The sequence below is a fragment of the Pan troglodytes genome, chromosome 6, assembly GCF_028858775.2.
Source record: "Pan troglodytes isolate AG18354 chromosome 6, NHGRI_mPanTro3-v2.0_pri, whole genome shotgun sequence".
Classification (NCBI taxonomy): domain Eukaryota; kingdom Metazoa; phylum Chordata; class Mammalia; order Primates; family Hominidae; genus Pan; species Pan troglodytes.
In genome coordinates this window covers 172,666,579-172,685,484 of record NC_072404.2, presented here as the reverse complement: position 1 = coordinate 172,685,484, position 18,906 = coordinate 172,666,579, and the positions used below count along the sequence as shown (strand labels likewise).

Below are 18,906 nucleotides of genomic sequence, written 5' to 3'. Positions count from 1 at the left end.
TTCATTGCATTCTGCTTATCTTCATTTTCTTTTCTTTTCTACATGTGCTATTTATGTAACAAAAGTTGCAGTGCCTTAAGAAACTAAGCCGTCCCACCACCACACTCTCTCACACATGCACTCATCTATAAAATAAAAGAATTTCAATGTCAAGGTTTTTTTTCTGAGCTAACTTTATGATTTTTTTCCATTTATTGGGGTACACGTGGTATTTAGTTACATGAATAAGTTCTTTAGTGGTGATTTGTGAGATTTTGGTGACATATCACCTGAGCAGTAAACACTGCACCATATTTGTTAATCTTTTATCCCTCGCCCCCCTCCTTCTCCTCCCCTCAAGTCCCCAAAGTCCATTGTATCTTTCTTATGCCTCTGCATCCTCATAGCTTAGCTCCCACGTATCAGTGAGAACATATGGTTGGGTTTTCCATTCCTGAGTTACTTCACTTGGAAGAATAGTCTCCATTCTCATCCGGGTCACTGCAAATGCTGTTAATTCATTCCTTTTTATGGCTGTGTAGTATTCCATCATATGTATATACCACAGTTTCCTTATCCTCTCATTGATTGATAAGCATTTGGGTTTGTTCCACAATTTTGTAGTTGTGAATTGTGCTGCTATAAACATGCGTGTTCAAGTATATTTTTCGTATAATGACATCTTTTCCTCTAGGTAAATACCCAGTAGTGGGATTGCTGGATCATATGGTATTTCTACTTTTAGTTCTTTAACAAATCTCCACACTGTTTTCTATAGTGGCTGTACTAGTTTACATTCCCATCAGCAGTGAAGAAGTGTTCCCTGTTCACTGCATCCACACCAACATCTACTGTTTATTGATTTTTTGGTTATGGCCATTCTTGCAGGAGGAAGGTGGTATCGCATTGTGGTTTTGATATGCATTTCCCTGATCATTAGTGATGTTGAGCATTTTTTCATATGTCTGTTGGTCATTTGTATATCTTCTTTTGAGAATTGTCTATTCATGTCCTTAGCCCAGTTTTTGATAGGATTGTGGTTTTTTTTCTTACTGATTTGTTTGCTTAAATGTCAGTTTTAAAAACACCTATAGCTAAATGCCCACTATCAGGGAAAAGCCACAAATACTGTTTAAATTACATGTTAATTTCCTAATAATTCCAGAAGACGTCTGAGTAGAGTTGCTATACTTGTCCAAGTTCACATGCAGGACGACCACAGTATAGACGGCCCCCAACTTATGATGGTTTGACTTTACAGTGGTGCAGAAGCAACACGCATTAAATAGAAACCGAACTTCAAGTACCCATGCAACCATTCTGTTACTCACTTTCAGTTCAGTGTTCAATGAATCACCTAAGATATTCAACACTTTATCCTCAGTAGGCTTTGTGTGAGATGGGTTTGCCCAGCAGCAGAGGAAGGTAGGTATTCTGAGCATGTGTAAGGCAGGCTAGGCTCAGCTGTGACACTCAGTAGGTTACCTGTGTTCAATGCACTTTTTTTTTTTTTTGAGACGGAGTTTCACTCTTGTCACCCAGGCTGGAGTGCAATGATGCGATCTCGGTTCACTGCAACATCCGCTTCCCAGGTTCAAGCGATTCTCCTGCCTCAGTCTCCCGAGTAGCTGGGCTTAGAGGCGCCCGCCACCATGCCCGACTAATTTTTGTATTTTTAGTAGAGACAAGGTTTCACCATGTTGGCCAGGCTGGTCTCGAACTCCTGGCCTCAGGTGATCCACCCGCCTCAGCCTTCCAAAGTGCTAGGATTATAGGCGTGAGCCACCGAGCCCGGCCTCAATGCACTTTCAACTTAAGAAGCTCTTGGGCCATAACCCATCATAAGTAGGGGAGCATCTGTACTAAGCTCCCGTGGTACCTTTTGGTTTTGCTTTCATTGTTTAAAACATTACTTTGCTATGAAGGCCTAGCTTCCCCACAGACTCACAGATGAAAAGCATCTTATCTACAAGCCATGAAAGAGAAAAAAGACTCCTAAGATGTAGTTGGGGGATATTTCATCAGTTTAATATCACAAAGGATGTTTCATGAAAAATATTGATAGAAGAATACAGAACAGATCAAATTGAAATGAGCAGAACGGGACAAACACAGCGCACTGGAGTGGCGTGTGCAGAGAGACGCCAGCTCTATCTCAGTTTTAATAGAGTCACGTGCCTCTGCAGATGCCTTCATTCTCCGTGAAAAAACATCGCGTCAGTATCCACCTCTTCCTCCCTCCTACCACCCAACCTTGGGCCACACAGGCTCAGTTTATATTTTTGCCATAAATTTGGAAATTCAAGAGAACTTAGAGTGTAATTTTGCTTCCCGTAGTTAGGATAAATGTGAGAATTTAAATAGCTGTAGTTTATACGAATTAAGATAATATCCAGTGCCTCTTTTGCAGATAATATTTTCGATTGGATTAAACCTGCTAGGGTTCATCATTTTAGAACCCATCATGTTTTATTGAAGGAAGCCCATTTGTTTGTGATAGATTTTATGAAAAGAGCATTTTCCAAAGAAAAGCTAGGACCCAGAATGATTTTGCCAGGAACCATTTTCGACCTACCTATTTGTAGAACTCTACATAAGCCCAACTTGAGAAAAGTAGCCACAGAAACAGACTGGGACTATCCTTTCACCGTAACTATCCACCTCCCAGCTTCCCTCACACACCAGATTTGGGCTAGATGAGCTGGTCAGTATTTTCACAAAACTTCAATATTATATCATCCAAAAATGTTTTTCCTATTAGGGTAACTTTGGTACAAAAATATGAATTTGATGTTCCATAATGATTGTCTCAAAAGAATGAATGTGTAGCATTTCCTAGATTGAGCCATTTGAATTTTGCCTAATTTCATAACTCGAGACATCTCTGTGGGGTGCTTCTTCCATGCACAAGGCAACCACAAGGCTTCCTGGGTGTCGGGGCTGGTGACGGGAGTAGATGAACTCGTTCGTTTTGGCTCAGAGCAGCCCTGATGTTTCTGTTCCTGGCGCGGGTGTGCTCCCAAGGCTCAAGGTGTGGTGGGGGAAAAGCGTTCGCTGCATGGAGCGGGCAGTCGGTGCGGCTTCTCAACGGCACTGGAGTCCCTCTGCTTTTCCCAACTAGCTCAAGCAGGGCCATGGTGGGGGTGACAGTGACAACCTGGGACCTCCCAACAGACGGCCTTAGAGTGCCCACCCTGAGCCAGGCGATTGTCCCTCACCACCACACCCACCCAGATGCGGGGGTGTCGCGCAAACAGCACAGGTGCCCGATGCACCTGCTCCCGTGTGAGCTGGGCCAGCACAGCAGGGTGTGTGTTTGCTGCATGGGTGCAGGTTGGCTGTGGTCAAAACTTCCACTAGACGGCACGATGAGCTGAGATTCCTGCCTCGCCGTGTCCAGCCCTCCCTCCCTCTGTGTCTCTTTCTCCACCTGTCTCCTGGAACGGGCCCCAGTGGGCAGGGAGGGACCATCCCAGCTCCTGGGATCAATCGAAGGGGATGTCAGGGCCTGACATTGGAATGCATGGCCGCTTTGCAGCAAAGGACCATGTGTGCACATGCATGCTTTATTTTCTCATGTGGACACACTTGGAACCTGTGTCTACACATGACACACAGCACCTTGCAAATCCACAAGCAGAGTGACAGCAGACGAGGCCGTCACTTCCTGTGGTGCCATAGTGCAGCTGGGTTTGGTCCTGTGAAATGTTCTTTCTTAAAATCAGGGCGAGTTCTCAACGGAACAGCTGAATAAGAACCGAGTGGGCTGTGCTGGCGGCATGGGGGTTTTTGTGGAAGGGAATTTTCAGGAGGCCTTTGTTTCCTTGTCTACTCATAGTAATGCTCACCGACAAGCGCCAGAAAAATTAAGATTGAAACAGCCAAGGATTAAAATATTTGCTTCCATCCATTTGTGTTTGTTTCATGCTAGAAGCTGTCCCGCATTTTGCACAGATCAGAGCAACCGAGTCTCTCAACTGCATCACACCCAGTGGGTTCAGAAAAGTGTGCCGGTTTTAAGAAAAATGACTTCCATGCAAGCAGAAATGGGCACGCGGAGCAGCCCCACCGAGAGCTTGGTCTGAGCTCCCTGGCCCTGTCATTAAATCATGTGATAATTGTTGCCATCTCAGCGGTAAACTGATTCCCAGACACCGGAGTTTATATTTACATATGTAAAATGTGTGTTAACAATGCACATATTTCACTTCACAGTCGCATGGTATGATATCCATTGTGCACCGTAGCACAACGTCGCACCACGGCCCAGGCTTGTGAGCATCGCAGGCACGGCCCAGGCTTGTGAGCATCGCAGGCACGGCCCACGCGGCGTGTGCGAAGGCCTCCGCTGCCTTTTGTGCGTCTGCCGGTCTGGGCTCACCACCTAGGCATGCTCCTGACCCTGTGTTTCCCTTTCAGTCCTACATGGAGGACCACCTGAAGAACAAGAACCGGCTGGAGAAGGAGTGGGAAGCGCTGTGCGCCTACCAGGCGGAGCCCAACAGCTCGTTCGTGGCCCAGAGGGAGGAGAACGTGCCCAAGAACCGCTCCCTGGCTGTGCTGACCTGTACGTACCAGCCCCAGGGGCAGGAAGCCTGGGTTACGGGCGGTGGAAATTGGCCGTGCTGACCTGTGTGTACCAGCCCTAGGGGCGGGAGGCCTGGGTTACAGGAGGGGGAAACTGGACGTGCTGACCCGTACATACCAGCCCCGGGGATGGGAGGCCTGGGTTACAGGCAGTGGAAACTGGCCGTGCTGACCTGTACATACCAGGCCCGAGGGCAGGAGGCCTGGGTTCCGGGCGGAGGAAACTGGCCGTGCTGACCTGTGTGTACCAGCCCTAGGGGCAGGAGGCCTGGGTTACAGGCAGTGGAAACTAGCCGTGCTGACCTGTACATACCAGCCTCGGGGGCGGGAGGCCTGGGTTACAGGAGGGGGAAACTGGCCGTGCTGACCCGTACATACCAGCCCCAGGGGCAGGAGGCCTGGGTTACAGGAGGGGGAAACTGGCCATGCTGACCTGTACATACCAGCCCCGGGGGCAGGAGGCCTGGGTTACAGGAGGGGGAAACTGGCCGTGCTGACCCGTACATACCAGCCCCGGGGGCGGGAGGCCTGGGTTACAGGAGGGGGAAACTGGCCATGCTGACCTGTACGTACCAGCCCTAGGGACAGGTGGCCAGGGTGACAGGAGGGGGAAACTGGCCATGCTGACCCGTACATACCAGCCCCGGGGGCAGGAGGCCTGGGTTACAGGAGGGGGAAACTGGCCATGCTGACCTGTACGTACCAGCCCTAGGGGCAGGTGGCCAGGGTGACAGGAGGGGGAAACTGGCCATGCTGACCCGTACATACCAGCCCCGGGGGCAGGAGGCCTGGGTTACAGGCGGGGGAAACTGGCCATGCTGACCTGTACATACCAGCCCCAGGGGTGGGAGGCCTGGTTACGGGTGGGGGAAACTGGCCATGCTGACCTGTGTGTACCAGCCCCGGGGGCGGGAGGCCTGGGTTACAGGCGGTGGAAACTGGCCGTGCTCACCTGTACATACCAGGCCCGAGGGCAGGAGGCCAGGGTTCCGGGCGGAGGAAACTGGCCGTGCTGACCTGTGTGTACCAGCCCCGGGAACGGGAGGCCTGGGTTACAGGAGGGGGAAACTGGCCGTGCTGACCTATACATACCAGCCCCGGGGACGGGGGGCCTGGGTTACGGGCGGTGGAAACTGGCCGTGCTGACCTGTACATACCAGCCCCGGGGACGGGGGGCCTGGGTTACGGGCGGTGGAAACTGGCCGTGCTGACCTGTACATACCAGCCCGGGGGGCAGGTGGCCAGGGTGACAGGAGGGGGAAACTGGCCGTGCTGACCCGTACATACCAGCCCCGGGGGCAGGAGGCCTGGGTTACAGGAGGGGGAAACTGGCCGTGCTGACCTGTGTGTACCAGCCCCAGGGGTGGGAGGCCAGGGTTACAGGAGGGGGAAACTGGCCGTGCTGACCTGTACGTACCAGCCCCAGGGGTGGGAGGCCTGGGTTATGGGCGGGGGAAACTGGCCGTGCTGACCTGTGTGTACCAGCCCCAGGGGTGGGAGGCCTGGGTTATGGGCGGGGGAAACTGGCCGTGCTGACCTGTACGTACCAGCCCTAGGGGCAGGTGGCCAGGGTGACAGGAGGGGGAAACTGGCCGTGCTGACCCGTACATACCAGCCCTGGGGGCAGGAGGCCTGGGTTACAGGCGGGGGAAACTGGCCATGCTGACCTGTACGTACCAGCCCCAGGGGTGGGAGGCCTGGGTTATGGGCGGGGGAAACTGGCCGTGCTGACCTGTGTGTACCAGCCCCGGGGGTGGGAGGCCTGGGTTACAGGAGGGGGAAACTGGCCGTGCTGACCTGTGTGTACCAGCCCCGGGGGTGGGAGGCCTGGGTTACAGGAGGGGGAAACTGGACGTGCTGACCTGTGCGTACCAGCCCTAGGGGCAGGTGGCCAGGGTGACAGGAGGGGGAAACTGGCCGTGCTGACCTGTACGTACCAGCCCCAGGGGTGGGAGGCCTGGGTTATGGGCGGGGGAAACTGGCCGTGCTGACCTGTGTGTACCAGCCCCAGGGGTGGGAGGCCTGGGTTATGGGCGGGGGAAACTGGCCGTGCTGACCTGTACATACCAGCCCTAGGGGCAGGTGGCCAGGGTGACAGGAGGGGGAAACTGGCCGTGCTGACCCGTACATACCAGCCCCGGGGGCAGGAGGCCTGGGTTACAGGCAGTGGAAACTGGCCGTGCTGACCTGTACGTACCAGCCCCAGGGGCAGGTGGCCAGGGTGACAGGAGGGGGAAACTGGCCGTGCTGACCTGTACGTACCAGCCCTAGGGGCAGGTGGCCAGGGTGACAGGAGGGGGAAACTGGCCGTGCTGACCTGTACGTACCAGCCCCAGGGGCAGGTGGCCAGGGTGACAGGAGGGGGAAACTGGCCGTGCTGACCTGTACGTACCAGCCCTAGGGGCAGGTGGCCAGGGTGACAGGAGGGGGAAACTGGCCGTGCTGACCTGTACGTACCAGCCCCAGGGGTGGGAGGCCTGGGTTATGGGCGGGGGAAACTGGCCGTGCTGACCTGTGTGTACCAGCCCCAGGGGTGGGAGGCCTGGGTTATGGGCGGGGGAAACTGGCCGTGCTGACCTGTACGTACCAGCCCTAGGGGCAGGTGGCCAGGGTGACAGGAGGGGGAAACTGGCCGTGCTGACCCGTACATACCAGCCCCGGGGGCAGGAGGCCTGGGTTACAGGCGGGGGAAACTGGCCATGCTGACCTGTACGTACCAGCCCCAGGGGTGGGAGGCCTGGGTTATGGGCGGGGGAAACTGGCCGTGCTGACCTGTGTGTACCAGCCCCGGGGGTGGGAGGCCTGGGTTACAGGAGGGGGAAACTGGACGTGCTGACCTGTGCGTACCAGCCCCGGGGGCAGGAGGCCTGGGTTACAGGCAGTGGAAACTGGCCGTGCTGACCTGTACGTACCAGCCCCAGGGGCAGGTGGCCAGGGTGACAGGAGCGGGAAACTGGCCGTGCTAACCTGTACGTACCAGCCCCAGGGGCAGGTGGCCAGGGTGACAGGAGGGGGAAACTGGCCGTGCTGACCCGTACATACCAGCCCCGGGGGCAGGAGGCCTGGGTTACAGGCAGTGGAAACTGGCCGTGCTGACCTGTACGTACCAGCCCTAGGGGCAGGTGGCCAGGGTGACAGGAGGGGGAAACTGGCCGTGCTGACCTGTAAGTACCAGGCCCGAGGGCGGGAGGCCTGGGTTACAGGAGGGGGAAACTGGCCGTGCTGACCTGTACGTACCAGGCCCGAGGGCGGGAGGCCTGGGTTACAGGAGGGGGAAACTGGCCGTGCTGACCTGTACGTACCAGGCCCGAGGGCGGGAGGCCTGGGTTACAGGAGGGGGAAACTGGCCGTGCTGACCTGTACGTACCAGGCCCGAGGGCGGGAGGCCTGGGTTACAGGAGGGGGAAACTGGCCGTGCTGACCTGTACGTACCAGGCCCGGGGGCGGGAGGCCTGGGTTACAGGAGGGGGAAACTGGCCATGCTGACCTGTACGTACCAGCCCCAGGGGTGGGAGGCCTGGGTTATGGGCGGGGGAAACTGGCCGTGCTGACCTGTACGTACCAGGCCCGAGGGCGGGAGGCCTGGGTTACAGGAGGGGGAAACTGGCCGTGCTGACCTGTACGTACCAGGCCCGAGGGCGGGAGGCCTGGGTTACAGGAGGGGGAAACTGGCCGTGCTGACCTGTACGTACCAGCCCCCGGGGGTGGGAGGCCTGGGTTACAGGAGGGGGAAACTGGCCGTGCTGACCTGTACATACCAGCCCCCGGGGGTGGGAGGCCTGGGTTACAGGAGGGGGAAACTGGCCGTGCTGACCTGTACGTACCAGGCCCGAGGGCGGGAGGCCTGGGTTACAGGAGGGGGAAACTGGCCGTGCTGACCTGTACATACCAGCCCCGGGGGAGGGAGGCCTGGGTTACAGGCGGGGGAAACAGCCCCATCCTGAGGGTCTGCAAAGCCCTCTGCTTCTCCTTCCCGGCGCCCCCTCCTCTGCAGCAGACTTGCCCCCTCTGGGAAGGCCCTCCTGGGAATCTCCCCTCTGCGATGCCATCCCCAGCCCAACCAACAAGGAACCAGTGTCTTCCTTTCCTCCAGCACGGGCCTGGGGACATCTGCACCCCAGTGAGCATCAGCTCTATTGTTCTCTGTCACCGTGTGACTTGAGACATGTTCCTGAACCTCTTGGAGCCTCCACGTCACATCTGTAATTGGGGTCACGCTGTCGTCCTTGAAGTATCACTGCTGTAAGGGTTAGACGAGGTCATTAGCATAGCACCAGTACGTCGCAGGCACCCAATCAACAGTGGTTGCTTTTACAGCATCTTTAACTTTACAATTATTTCCACAAACTGAGCACCTACTACCTAGCTAGGGATCACTGCCAGAAAATGGAAATATAAGCCAGCAGTTCTCCGAGTGACTCTCGTGGAGTGGAAGAGACACCGCCTCGTGTTCCCACAGCACGGGAGGCACTAAGCTGCTTACAAGATGAGGAGGGCAAGGACCGCCCGGCGCTGGCGTCCACCTCACTCATCCTCTATGTGTACAGCAGGTTCCAAGGAAGGTTCCACACTTTGCTTGGTTATAAACCCACCCGCCAGGAGGAAGGGGGTCCTAGATATGTTCCTGACTAGAGTTTCAGGGGGAAGTAGATACTCGCAACGTTGAGTCATGAATGATAAATGACAGTGTGGGTAGAGTTTCTTAGTTACTCTCCTGAGGACACTAAGACAAGGCCCTTGCGCATGTCTCTGATGCAACAGAGGGAGCTTCGTCAGCTCACACTTCGAGAGCACCACTCGGCCACACTCACTTTCAGCTCAGCATCAGGCGGGACCAGTGTCCCCTGTGGCCGAGGCCGTCTCTCCGTCACTGTGTCCCTGCCTCAGCCCTTCGGAGCCAGTCAAGGGATCAGACTGGTGTCCCTGAGACACCGCCTGTCCCCGTACCCAGCAGCACAGCCCCCCACGCCAGGGAGAGGCACTGCCCTTGCCCTCCTTCCAGCCCTCAGGAAGTGTTACAGGTCAGAACAGTGAGAAGCTGGAATCTTGTTTTGCTTCAGAAACTAACCTGGGGCATTGCAGACCTGTGTAAAATCCCTTTCACCCAGCTGGGTGCACGCTTCTTGCTACCCATTTAGTGTTCAGACCAGTTTCTATGAGGTCTGAGGGTTTTAACCCTAAAGAGATCTAAAAACAGAAGCTGTGTGATTTATAAATTTTATATTTAGAAGAAAAGCAAAATACAATACATCCCATTAGCCAACTAACAGATATTTACTAAGCACCTGCCGTGTGTCGGGGGCTACTAACAGGCTCTGGGGGCCGGGCCACTGTCCTCAGAGAGGAGCAGCCTGGGGGAGGAGAGGGCGGGGAGTGAAGCCGGTGTGGTAGGACAAGTGAGGGTGGTGGTGAGCGGGTATCCTGCTGAGTCCTGAGTGGAGACATGGTTCGTGGTAAATAGCCATGCGTAAGCGTGCATTACATGTCTCTGTGTGTCTGGTCATTTACTTAGATTGTGAGGTGTTTCATGGTAAATATTCATCTGACAGCACGCCCTCCCCAGAGACAGCCCGGAGCGTGGCAGAAACGACCTGGCGATGGGGTTTTCCTCCCGTGTGCCCTGCAGCCTTCTGGGCTCTGTCTGTACAGTGTGGATGGGGGGGTTGGAGGCGAGGGACCTAGTGATGGTGAAGTGGTCCATGCTCAGATGGGACACAGGCAGCCTCCCCAGGTAGCAGCCGGTGCCAACAGGGCGGCCACATGTGGATGGGCGCCTGATGTTCTCATGGGGATCAGGACAGCCCTGCCCATTCTGAGCCAGGTGACGGGTGAGGGGGGAAGCACCTCCCTCCTGAGACTCGCGCTGGAGCCAGAAAGAAGCCGCCTGCACCTCCTCCCAGGGTTCTCCCGACCCATGTGCCAGGGTGTGAAGACACAGCACTGCCCTTCAGGGTTGAGAGGCCACCAGGGAAGACAGAGAACGGCAAGTTCACCTCCTGGGAGAACCCTAGATAGAAATATTTTCATGAACACATAGGTTTATTCTGAGCAAACTTGTATTACCTACTTTCTTCTCCATACTCTTGGCCATCTTGCCTTTGGGAAGGAGATCTTGTCCTCCAGGAGACAGTGGCTTGGCAAAAGCTCTCGCTGTTGCCAGGCCCCAGAGAGATGGCCGCCTCCTCCATCTTCACTCCTGCCTCACCTGCGGCCGCTGCGCTCTTCACAGGACACAACTGGCTCCAAAACAGCCACACACGGTCCAGGAGGACTGGCTTCCCTGTGGCTCTGTGGCTTGGAAGGCCCGTGCTGCGCTGTCATGGTGGGGGGACAGCACTCGAGCTGGGCTCCACGCTGTCCTCCGTGTCGCGATGGAAGCCAGTCTGCATGCTGGGCATGCACTATCCTCTGTGCAGGGTTGGAAGCATGAGTACTCGGCCACGCTGTCCTCTGTTAGGGATGGAACCTTCAAGTCCTCCCTCTGCACCTGCCGCTCCCACCGCGTCCTTTCCGCGTGCTCATCGGGAACTCCCAGGTCTATGGAAAGGGTCCTCGGGACCACCCCTCCCTTCTCTCATGCCCCGCCTTCCCCATGGAGCACTTCCCTGGGTCATTCTTCCACCCAGGAGGTGGACACGGTCGCCCGACTTCCCAGATGCACCCTGATCGGAATGAGCCCCCAAAGGAGAAGGAAACACACATTATGCAATGATTGGCTGGCACCATGCTAGGTCTAGTTGTATTATCTCAGAAGTTTAAAGAACTTAACATGCATTTTCTGTTTTTTGAATGTTTAAAAAAGAATTATGCAGCATTTCGCTTGTCTGCATTTCAGATGAAGAACAGGGATATGATACTATTTTGGTGCCATATCCTAAACAAAAAAGTATTTTTGGCTCTATGTTGTAATAACGAGAGAGAGAGAGAGAGAAACAGGACAAACAATGCAGAGAGACAAGACAGAGACAACGAAGAGCTGAAGGCTCAGGGACAGGAAGACAGCAAGGAGGAGAGTCATGTGGGGTTCACATCTCCCAGCTTCTGAGGGCATTGCTGCTGGAGGATCACAGCTGCCTCACAGCCAGAGGCGCGGCTGTGGGCATCTCCCAGGCCCTTGCCTTGCAGCGTGGTCCAGTGAGGCAGAGGCCCAGCTGATCACCGTTCCCAGGAGTCAGGGTCACCACACTGGCCCTGCGCTGCAGCTGCTTGAGCAGCATCCTAACCATGGCATCACTGGGGCATCGTGAGCCAGCGTCCCCCGTGCTCTGCGCTGCAGCTGCGTGAGCGGCGTCCTAACCACGGCATCACTGGGGCATCGTGAGCCAGCGTCCCCCATGCTCTGCGCTGCAGCTGCTTGAGCAGCATCCTAATCACAGCATCACTGGGGCATCGTGAGCCAGCGTCCCCCGTGCTCTGCGCTGCAGCTGCGTGAGCGGCGTCCTAACCACGGCATTACTGGGGCATCGTGAGCCAGTGTCCCCCATGCCCGTGGATGTGCCACCTCTGGTCCTCACAAGAAACCCCCCCACTTGGCCGACAAGAACTTTGGGGTTTAGAGCCCGGCCCGTCGGAGCTGAAACCCAGACTCCCCAGTGTCATCCTCATAGGCTGTCTTGGGCTCACCTGAGATTGTGCGTGTGTGTTGGGAAAATCCATGTCCATTTCAAACTTCTACAGAAGTATTTGAAACATGTACAAGGGCTGAAGCACTTTGGCTAAGCATAGCTTTCCTTAGAATACTCAGAAAACAATTTATTTCTAAATAAACCTTTGGTTTAGTTTTTTTTTTCTCCCAAAACTCTTAAGCAGAGTCCCCTAAGAGGAATATTTTGCCTTGGTTACTTCTGAGTGACCAAAAGTTATCATGATTTGCTTTTAAAGATGAATACGTGGGTGATTCTCCTAACTCTGATGATTAAGCCAGGGTTTTCTTTTTCCTTCCATAGAAAAAGGTTCTGGGCATATATGTCACCTCGCCAAGAAAGTTGCTGGAGAAAGACTCCCAGCCTGGCTGCCTTCCCTTCACCCCTTTTGATCTCAGCGCCAGCCGACTCTGCCCCTAGGATTTGGGAAGGCTGTCGGTTTGTTGGTGTTGGAAAGAAAATATCCCAGCAAATTCTGTGTGGGCCTTTTTCTTTGCTACCTCACAGGCAGAAGCTGTTCTGGGCAGCTGTTCTGCCAGAGACTGAGGATTCTTTTTTAGGAAGAGATCTACAGAGTCCTTCTCATTAGGCTACTTCTCGAAGGGAAAGATTGTCTAAAAGCATCATCTCTGAACTACAACTGCAAGTGCACCTTCCGTGAGCTCTTCAGGACCTCCGGTGCAAAGAAACAGTGCCGGTGGGGTTGTCAGGAGCCACGTTGATATTCCACACAGTTCAGCTGCTCAAAGTTCAGATTTTAGATCCTCTTTGCTCTCTTTCTTAAAACTGAACCGATAGGTTGGTAAGATGTCTGGCCTGGTGTGGCATGGCTGTCCGTCCTTCTCACATCCTCCTTCCGATTCCGCTTACAGAATCTTCGTGTGGGGAGGGTCTCACGGTGTGGGGCGAGCCTGGCCTTCGGGGTGGCAGCAGCCGGGCTCACCGTCTCCTGGGCGCACTGTTTCCCGTGACTTGGAAGATCCACCCTCCAGAGGGGCCCCAGGCCACGGTGTGCTTCTTCCTGGATCAGGCCTCCCCCTTTATCCACCAGAAGTTACGTTCATCCTGCCAGGTGCACATCTCAGCGCCGGCTGATTCTGAGGCCGAACCCACTAACATCCAGAGTCTTTTCCTTAAGGTCTTCGGTGGAGCCCAGGGCCTCGCGCACCCCCCACCCGCCGTTGGTGACAGTCAAGTTTAACAGGAGAATCGAGCCTTGTGTTCATCTCCTGTAACCGATTCTCGTTCAGCCTCCAGAGCTTGTGGTTCCTGAGTCACTGCGTCACCTCCCTCTCAGCTCAGCACCATCTGCTCGTTTTATAAACATGTTTTTCACGTCGTCAAGTCATTGATAAAAACACATTCCGCAGGACCAGTGCTGAGCCAATCCTCCCCCGTGACGCGGATCCACCGCGGGACTTCCCAGGCGCCGGTTCCAGGGCCGAGATTGTTTCCACGGCCCGGCCGTGCGATGGGGTCACCCCAGCCGTCCCCAGGTCCCGAGCATATTGGCAAAGGCTCATCAGATGTTTCCACGTGAGGCTCGGGGCTAAACGCCTCCTTTTCATCCTCGAAACGGCCCTGAGATTCACACAGGGACAGAGCTGGGGCTGAAGGAGGTTAGGGAGCCCAAGGTCAGCGGCTCCCCGGAGAGTGCAGCCTACACTGCCCCAGCGCAGACCCAGCCGCAACCCACGCACACCGCTCTTGCAGGACCCTCTCCGGAGCAGAAGTGTGGCTGGCTTAGCATGACTTCCTCCCCCACTTTTTATTACAAGAGTTTTAAACACTCAAGTGGAAGGGGTAGCGTGGCGTCACCTGCACACCCACCACCCACGCTGGCCAGCCGCCCAGTGTTGGCCGTATTAGCGTGACCTGCGAGCACTTCATTTATTTTCTGGCTGGACGACTTCAAGTAAGTATCAGGCGTCATGACGTCCAAATACTTTAGCCTGCCTGCAGGTCCTAAATACAAGGGCCTTCTCCTAGGTAGCTGCAGCCCCGTTATAACTAAGAAAATTAACAACAACCCCTCAGTGCCCTCTAACACCCAGCTGTGCCCATCTGCCCAGGCTTTGGAGACAGCAGATGAGCAGGTGAAACCACAGAATTGCATTTCCCCACAGTCCTGGAGGCCGGAGGCTGCGGTCCAGGATGTGGCAGGGCTGGCCGTGTCCGAGGCCCTCCCTGGGGCTTGCAGGTGCTGTCTGTAACTAAGGGTCCCCTTTGTTTAAGGACAGCAGACCCACTGCACTAGGCCCCCCCTCAGGACCTCACCTTCACTTGCTGGCCTCTCTAGAGGCCCTGTCTCCAAACATGGCCACACTCCGCAGTCCTGGGGGTTGGGGTCGTCACACAGGGGCGTCAGGGCACAGCTCAGCCCACAGCGCCGTTGCTATCACACACTCCCAGGGACTCCCGCCGCTTTCTCTACAACACGGTCTGTTATCTGTTGTCTGTTTTGTTTTTTCCACCAGGATGCAGTCAAGATTCATCATTGCATTTTGGGTTTTGTGTCTCTTTCGTCTTTTTAATTTTGAAACAGCTGTCCCTGACTTTTTTTCCAGATATGAATGGTTCCTAATAAAGCTGTTCTTTTAGTGACCACTTTCCCGTTCCAAACAATCACAGACTCTCCATGTGGAAGTCTGTAGGGAACTCTGCAAGCCCACGAGAAGCTCACCTGCCCCCTTCCAGAACCCCCGTTTCCCAAGAACCCGGAGTGTACAGGTCTCCACGATGCTGTAGGAACATGACCAGCCTGCTCTGCGACCTTGCCACGGGCCACAGACTTCAAACCCTGCCTTGGCCCCGAGCTCCACCCTGGCCCTCCCCTGTCCTCCCCCTTCCTCCCCTGTCCCCTCCTCCCCTGTCTTCCCCCTCCTCTCCGTCCTCCTTTTTCCTCCTCCCACCTCTTTCATGGTTCCCTGTATTCTGATTGGCCGGTCGCGCAGTCCTGCTGCAGAACGATGCTTTCAAAGGCATCCCGTTGCTTGTGGTCTTCCACCAGCAAGAATGTGGAGGCCAGCCCTGTGAGCTCACAGAGTCACAGTTGTGACGGGAGGGTCGCCCCTGACCATGTGGCCTGTAAGGGGCTCGAGGAGTCTGGATAGCAGCGCCGAGGTTTGCTCTTGGTGAGAGACCCCGAGTCCCGGCACATTGTCGGGGGGCCGCAGGACAGCGGCCGGGGGTGCCCTGGGGACCCCTGCGCTCCGAGACTCGAGGACTACGTGACAAACGGCAGTTCAGGCTGCCGCGGATGCAGGTTTGCTCATCCACGCCCGCTGGGTTAGGGAGACGATTCTGGCACGTTCCAGGCAGGCCGGTGTCGGGAGAGGGTCCCTGCGTGTGGGAGACGGAGGCGGCGGGGTCGGCTGGAGAACCGGGGAAGGAACGCGGCGGCCTCCTCCCGCGGGAAGAGGCCCAAGCCGGGCTCGCCCTGCGGCTCAGCGAGGAGCCCGCCCTGCCGGCTTCTGAGGACGCGCCCTGGACCCTGCTCTCCTGGGCCTGAGGTGACACGTTCTGTCGATTGAGGCCCCGAGGTTTGCGGAAGTCTCTGGCCGCAGCCGCGGGAGGCGCACACGCTGAGGCCGCGTGACGTGGGGCCCGCCCAGACCCGCCTCCGCCCGTGTCTCCCCGCAGCCGTCTCTGCCATAACTATCGGAAGAGACCGGAACTGTTGGTTTTGTGTCTGTGAGAAGTGCAGCACTGGGAATAAGTCACCTGCTGACCTGACAGCGGAAACGAAGGACAAGCGGAGTCACCTAGCACCGTCGCTGCTTAGCCCAGAAAATGGCCTCATCAGCGCCCTAGACCTGTTTGCGGACCACTTCCGGAGCGGAAGGAACCACCGAGGTTCTGCGGCTGAGGCGGGAGGCGGGATTGGAGGCGGGGCTGGGCCTGTCCCTCCGGATGCGGGGGCCGCTGCTCTGTTCAGCCGCAGGGCTCTCCCTGCCTCCTCCTTCGGCCACCCAGGCCGGAAGCACCCCGGCCCCTTCTCAGGGACTCTCCCTGTCAGTGAGATCAACCCTCCGGAGCTGCTGTGTCTTCACTGAGCCACAGACCCGGGCGGGGAGGCGGGGCCTTCAGCTGCCGTGGGGTGTGGGGGGCCCTGCCCTGGCCGGGGTGTGCCGCCGGAGCTGCTCCCACCCCCTTCCCGGCTTCACCCCAGCGTCTCTGTGGATGCCGTTTTGACCGCGACCCCTCCCGTGCCGCGGAAGTGAGTTGCTCCCGCGAGCTGTTCGGGCATTTTCCACACCTGCCCATCAGTTGCGCCTCTAGGAAGCTAATGTGTAGGTTCCCCGCCGAATTTCCTCCCTTACTTTTCCAGACGCGCCCGCTTGGCACAGTCTGCCCTGCGCCCCGTGCTGTGGGGTCAGAGGTCACTGCCGTCTGCGGCTCCCCTGGCAGCCCCAAGACCGTCAGTCACAGGTGCAGCTTCTGCCCCCGATCCACAAAACAGGCGTTAATCTCAGGCAGCACAGCCACAAGCCAGAGCTGTTCTTCTGGTGATATCCTGTGTCCTGGTGAGAAGGCGTGTGAGCTGCCCCCAGCTCCTAGTTTCATCTCCTTGGAGGCGCCCTCCAGCAGTTTGTGTCTCTGTCTCGCCGCCGCCACACTCGTCTGTGCTGCTCGCACAGACGAGATTCGTCATCAGTGTTGATGGACGGCCTCTCGGTGAAGCCGTAAAGACAGCGTGGCCCTGCCTGTCTGATATCTGTGCTCCTGTTACAGCAAACTGTTCTAGTTCCTGCGAGAAAGTCGCCACCAGCGCACATAGCCACGCCTCGCTGTGTGTCTGGAGCTGGTCTCTGGGTTGCCCACACTCCACAACTGCAGGCTGGCTCCAGGCGGCGCTTTCTCTGTGCAGGCACCAGGTGCTGCTCAGGGCATGGGAAGCCAAACCCAGGTCGCTCCAGGTGCTCTGGGCCTGGAGGGCTGCAGGGACAGAGCGCCAGGGATGGGCAGTGTATGTGGCCAAAGCAAGCTGTCTCCCATTCCGGAGGCCAGAAATGGAGGTCAGGGTGTCAGCAGGGCTGGCTTCTCTGGAGGCCTCGCTCCTCAGCACGACCACGGCTGTCTTCGTCTTCACACGGGCGCTCTCCCTCCGCGTGTCCCCAGCATGACTGCGGCTGTCTTCGTCTTCACACGGGCGCTCTCCCTCCCGTGTGGGTGTGCAGATTCCTTCTTCCTTACAGCACACCAGTCATATTGCATTAGGGCCGCCCAAATGGCCTCCGCTCGCTTACCTCTGTAAAGATCCTATTTCCGAATAAGGTCATGTTCCCAGGGCTGGGACTCCACTGTGTCTTTTTGGGGGAGGGTACGCAGCCCAACCCTGGGACCTGGTGCCTCCAAGTCAGCTCAGTGACTGGGCGGGCGCTGCCTGGCCACGGCAACCCACACACACCTTTGGCGTCTGTTCCCCCTGCATCCTGCACCGCATAGCCCTGCCTGGGGAGTTCCTTCTACACAGATGCCTGAGATGCGACTAGTGTGGGTTAAAATCGCTTCAGGTATGGGAATCCCCCAGGGCTTGAGGCTCCTTCTAGTCCACCTGCCCCAGGTCACCTGCCCAACACGCTTCGATCCCATTGGGGGGCGACTTTCTGAGAGATCTCTCTGTGGGGGATGCCAGTGAAACCATTTAAGACATGAGACACTAAACCAGCCTTGTGACCATGCCATTTGGGGCCACTGTTGCTCCTCTGGGACCTGCTTTTGACGCATCCAGTGTGGAAGCCAGACACCAGCCTCGCTCTGGGTTATTCAGCTCAGCGGTGGGCAGCGTGCTTCCTGAATGGTGGCTGGGGCAGGTCTCATTTTCATGACCATCTCTGGATGTAGCAGGGCTTTCTGGATATGAGCCCCAGCCTGTCCCAGTCTGCCCAGATGCAGCATTGTATGCTGAGCTGCGGAGGCCCTGAATGACACTCAGCTGACTTTCCTAAATGTTCGATGAGCTTCATAGCTTGAGCTGAGCATTTCCCAAAGGCATAATTGGAAGCAGAATGCCTGCCTGCTGACTAAGGACAGGAGCGTGTGGGAGGAAGAGGACCTGCCCCTTCAGAATGCGTTCTGTCATCACGCTGTTGCTGGTCTTCAAGTGCCCAGGTCTGCAAAGAATCAAGCCCATGTCGCTTCTCAGAGTATTGAAACAAACGTGGTCCGATCATTTATTCCTTTGCCTCAACTATGACAAGTTCAAAGGCCTTTCTGTGTGTGAGCCGCTGGGACCCCTAAGCAGCACTGACGGCCCTTGCTGACGGCCAGCAGCCCCAGGATGTGCCTTTGCAGCCCTCAGACCTCGATGGACACCATGAACTCGGAGCAGGAGCTTGTGGGTGCTGGTGCCAACTGTGCAGCACATCCTGGAACATGTTCTCTGTTGGAGTCAGGACTCCCTCTAGGAGCAAGACACCGGCTCCACCTCTCCACAGGCCACACCGTCAACATGAAGAAGAGGGCCTCCTGCCAGCATAAATGACTGAGCCTAAACCTTCACAGAAAGCAGAGGCAGTTGGAGAGCCCGAGAGAACACCTGAGACCCCTGAGAGGAAGGAACCCCATTGCCGAGTTCTGTGAGGCCCCTGGGAGGAGGGAACCCCATTGCCGAGTTCCGTGAGGCCCCTGGACTCAGCAGTGGCTTCACAGATGGCCTCACGCATCCTCCAAACAGCAGCAACGTGGAGCCCGT

General features: G+C 56.3%; 2 protein-coding genes across 8 annotated transcripts in view; one reads left to right on the top strand and one right to left on the bottom strand.

Annotated features, from left to right (window-relative positions):
• Positions 1-18,906, top strand: part of PTPRN2 (protein tyrosine phosphatase receptor type N2) — a 1,123,220-nt gene that overhangs the window by 1,031,362 nt on the left and 72,952 nt on the right. For all 7 annotated transcript variants that reach the window (XM_024358152.3, XM_024358150.3, XM_024358149.3 and 4 more), the window contains one exon: positions 4,399-4,546. In XM_024358152.3, the coding sequence (XP_024213920.2) occupies positions 4,399-4,546 (148 nt within the window). The remainder of the gene's footprint in view (positions 1-4,398; positions 4,547-18,906) is intronic.
• Positions 10,690-17,419, bottom strand: LOC134810504 (uncharacterized). The gene is made up of 4 exons (XM_063815120.1): positions 17,406-17,419; positions 17,036-17,147; positions 15,122-15,866; positions 10,690-11,016 (listed from the first exon to the last, which is right to left on the bottom strand). Exons 1-4 carry the CDS (start codon positions 17,417-17,419, stop codon positions 10,790-10,792), a joined length of 1,098 nt encoding a protein of 365 aa, XP_063671190.1. The 3' UTR covers positions 10,690-10,789.

Bases quoted from the DNA above. Each gene is read 5' to 3' on its own strand.
- LOC134810504 (XM_063815120.1), bottom strand. The intron at 15,867-17,035 runs GTGTGGGCAACC...CTCTTCCGATAG, and splicing joins AGCCAGCCTGCAGTTGTGGA to TTATGGCAGAGACGGCTGCG. The intron at 11,017-15,121 runs GTGGGAGGAGGA...CATCCCTAACAG, and splicing joins TACAGGGAACCATGAAAGAG to AGGACAGCGTGGCCGAGTAC.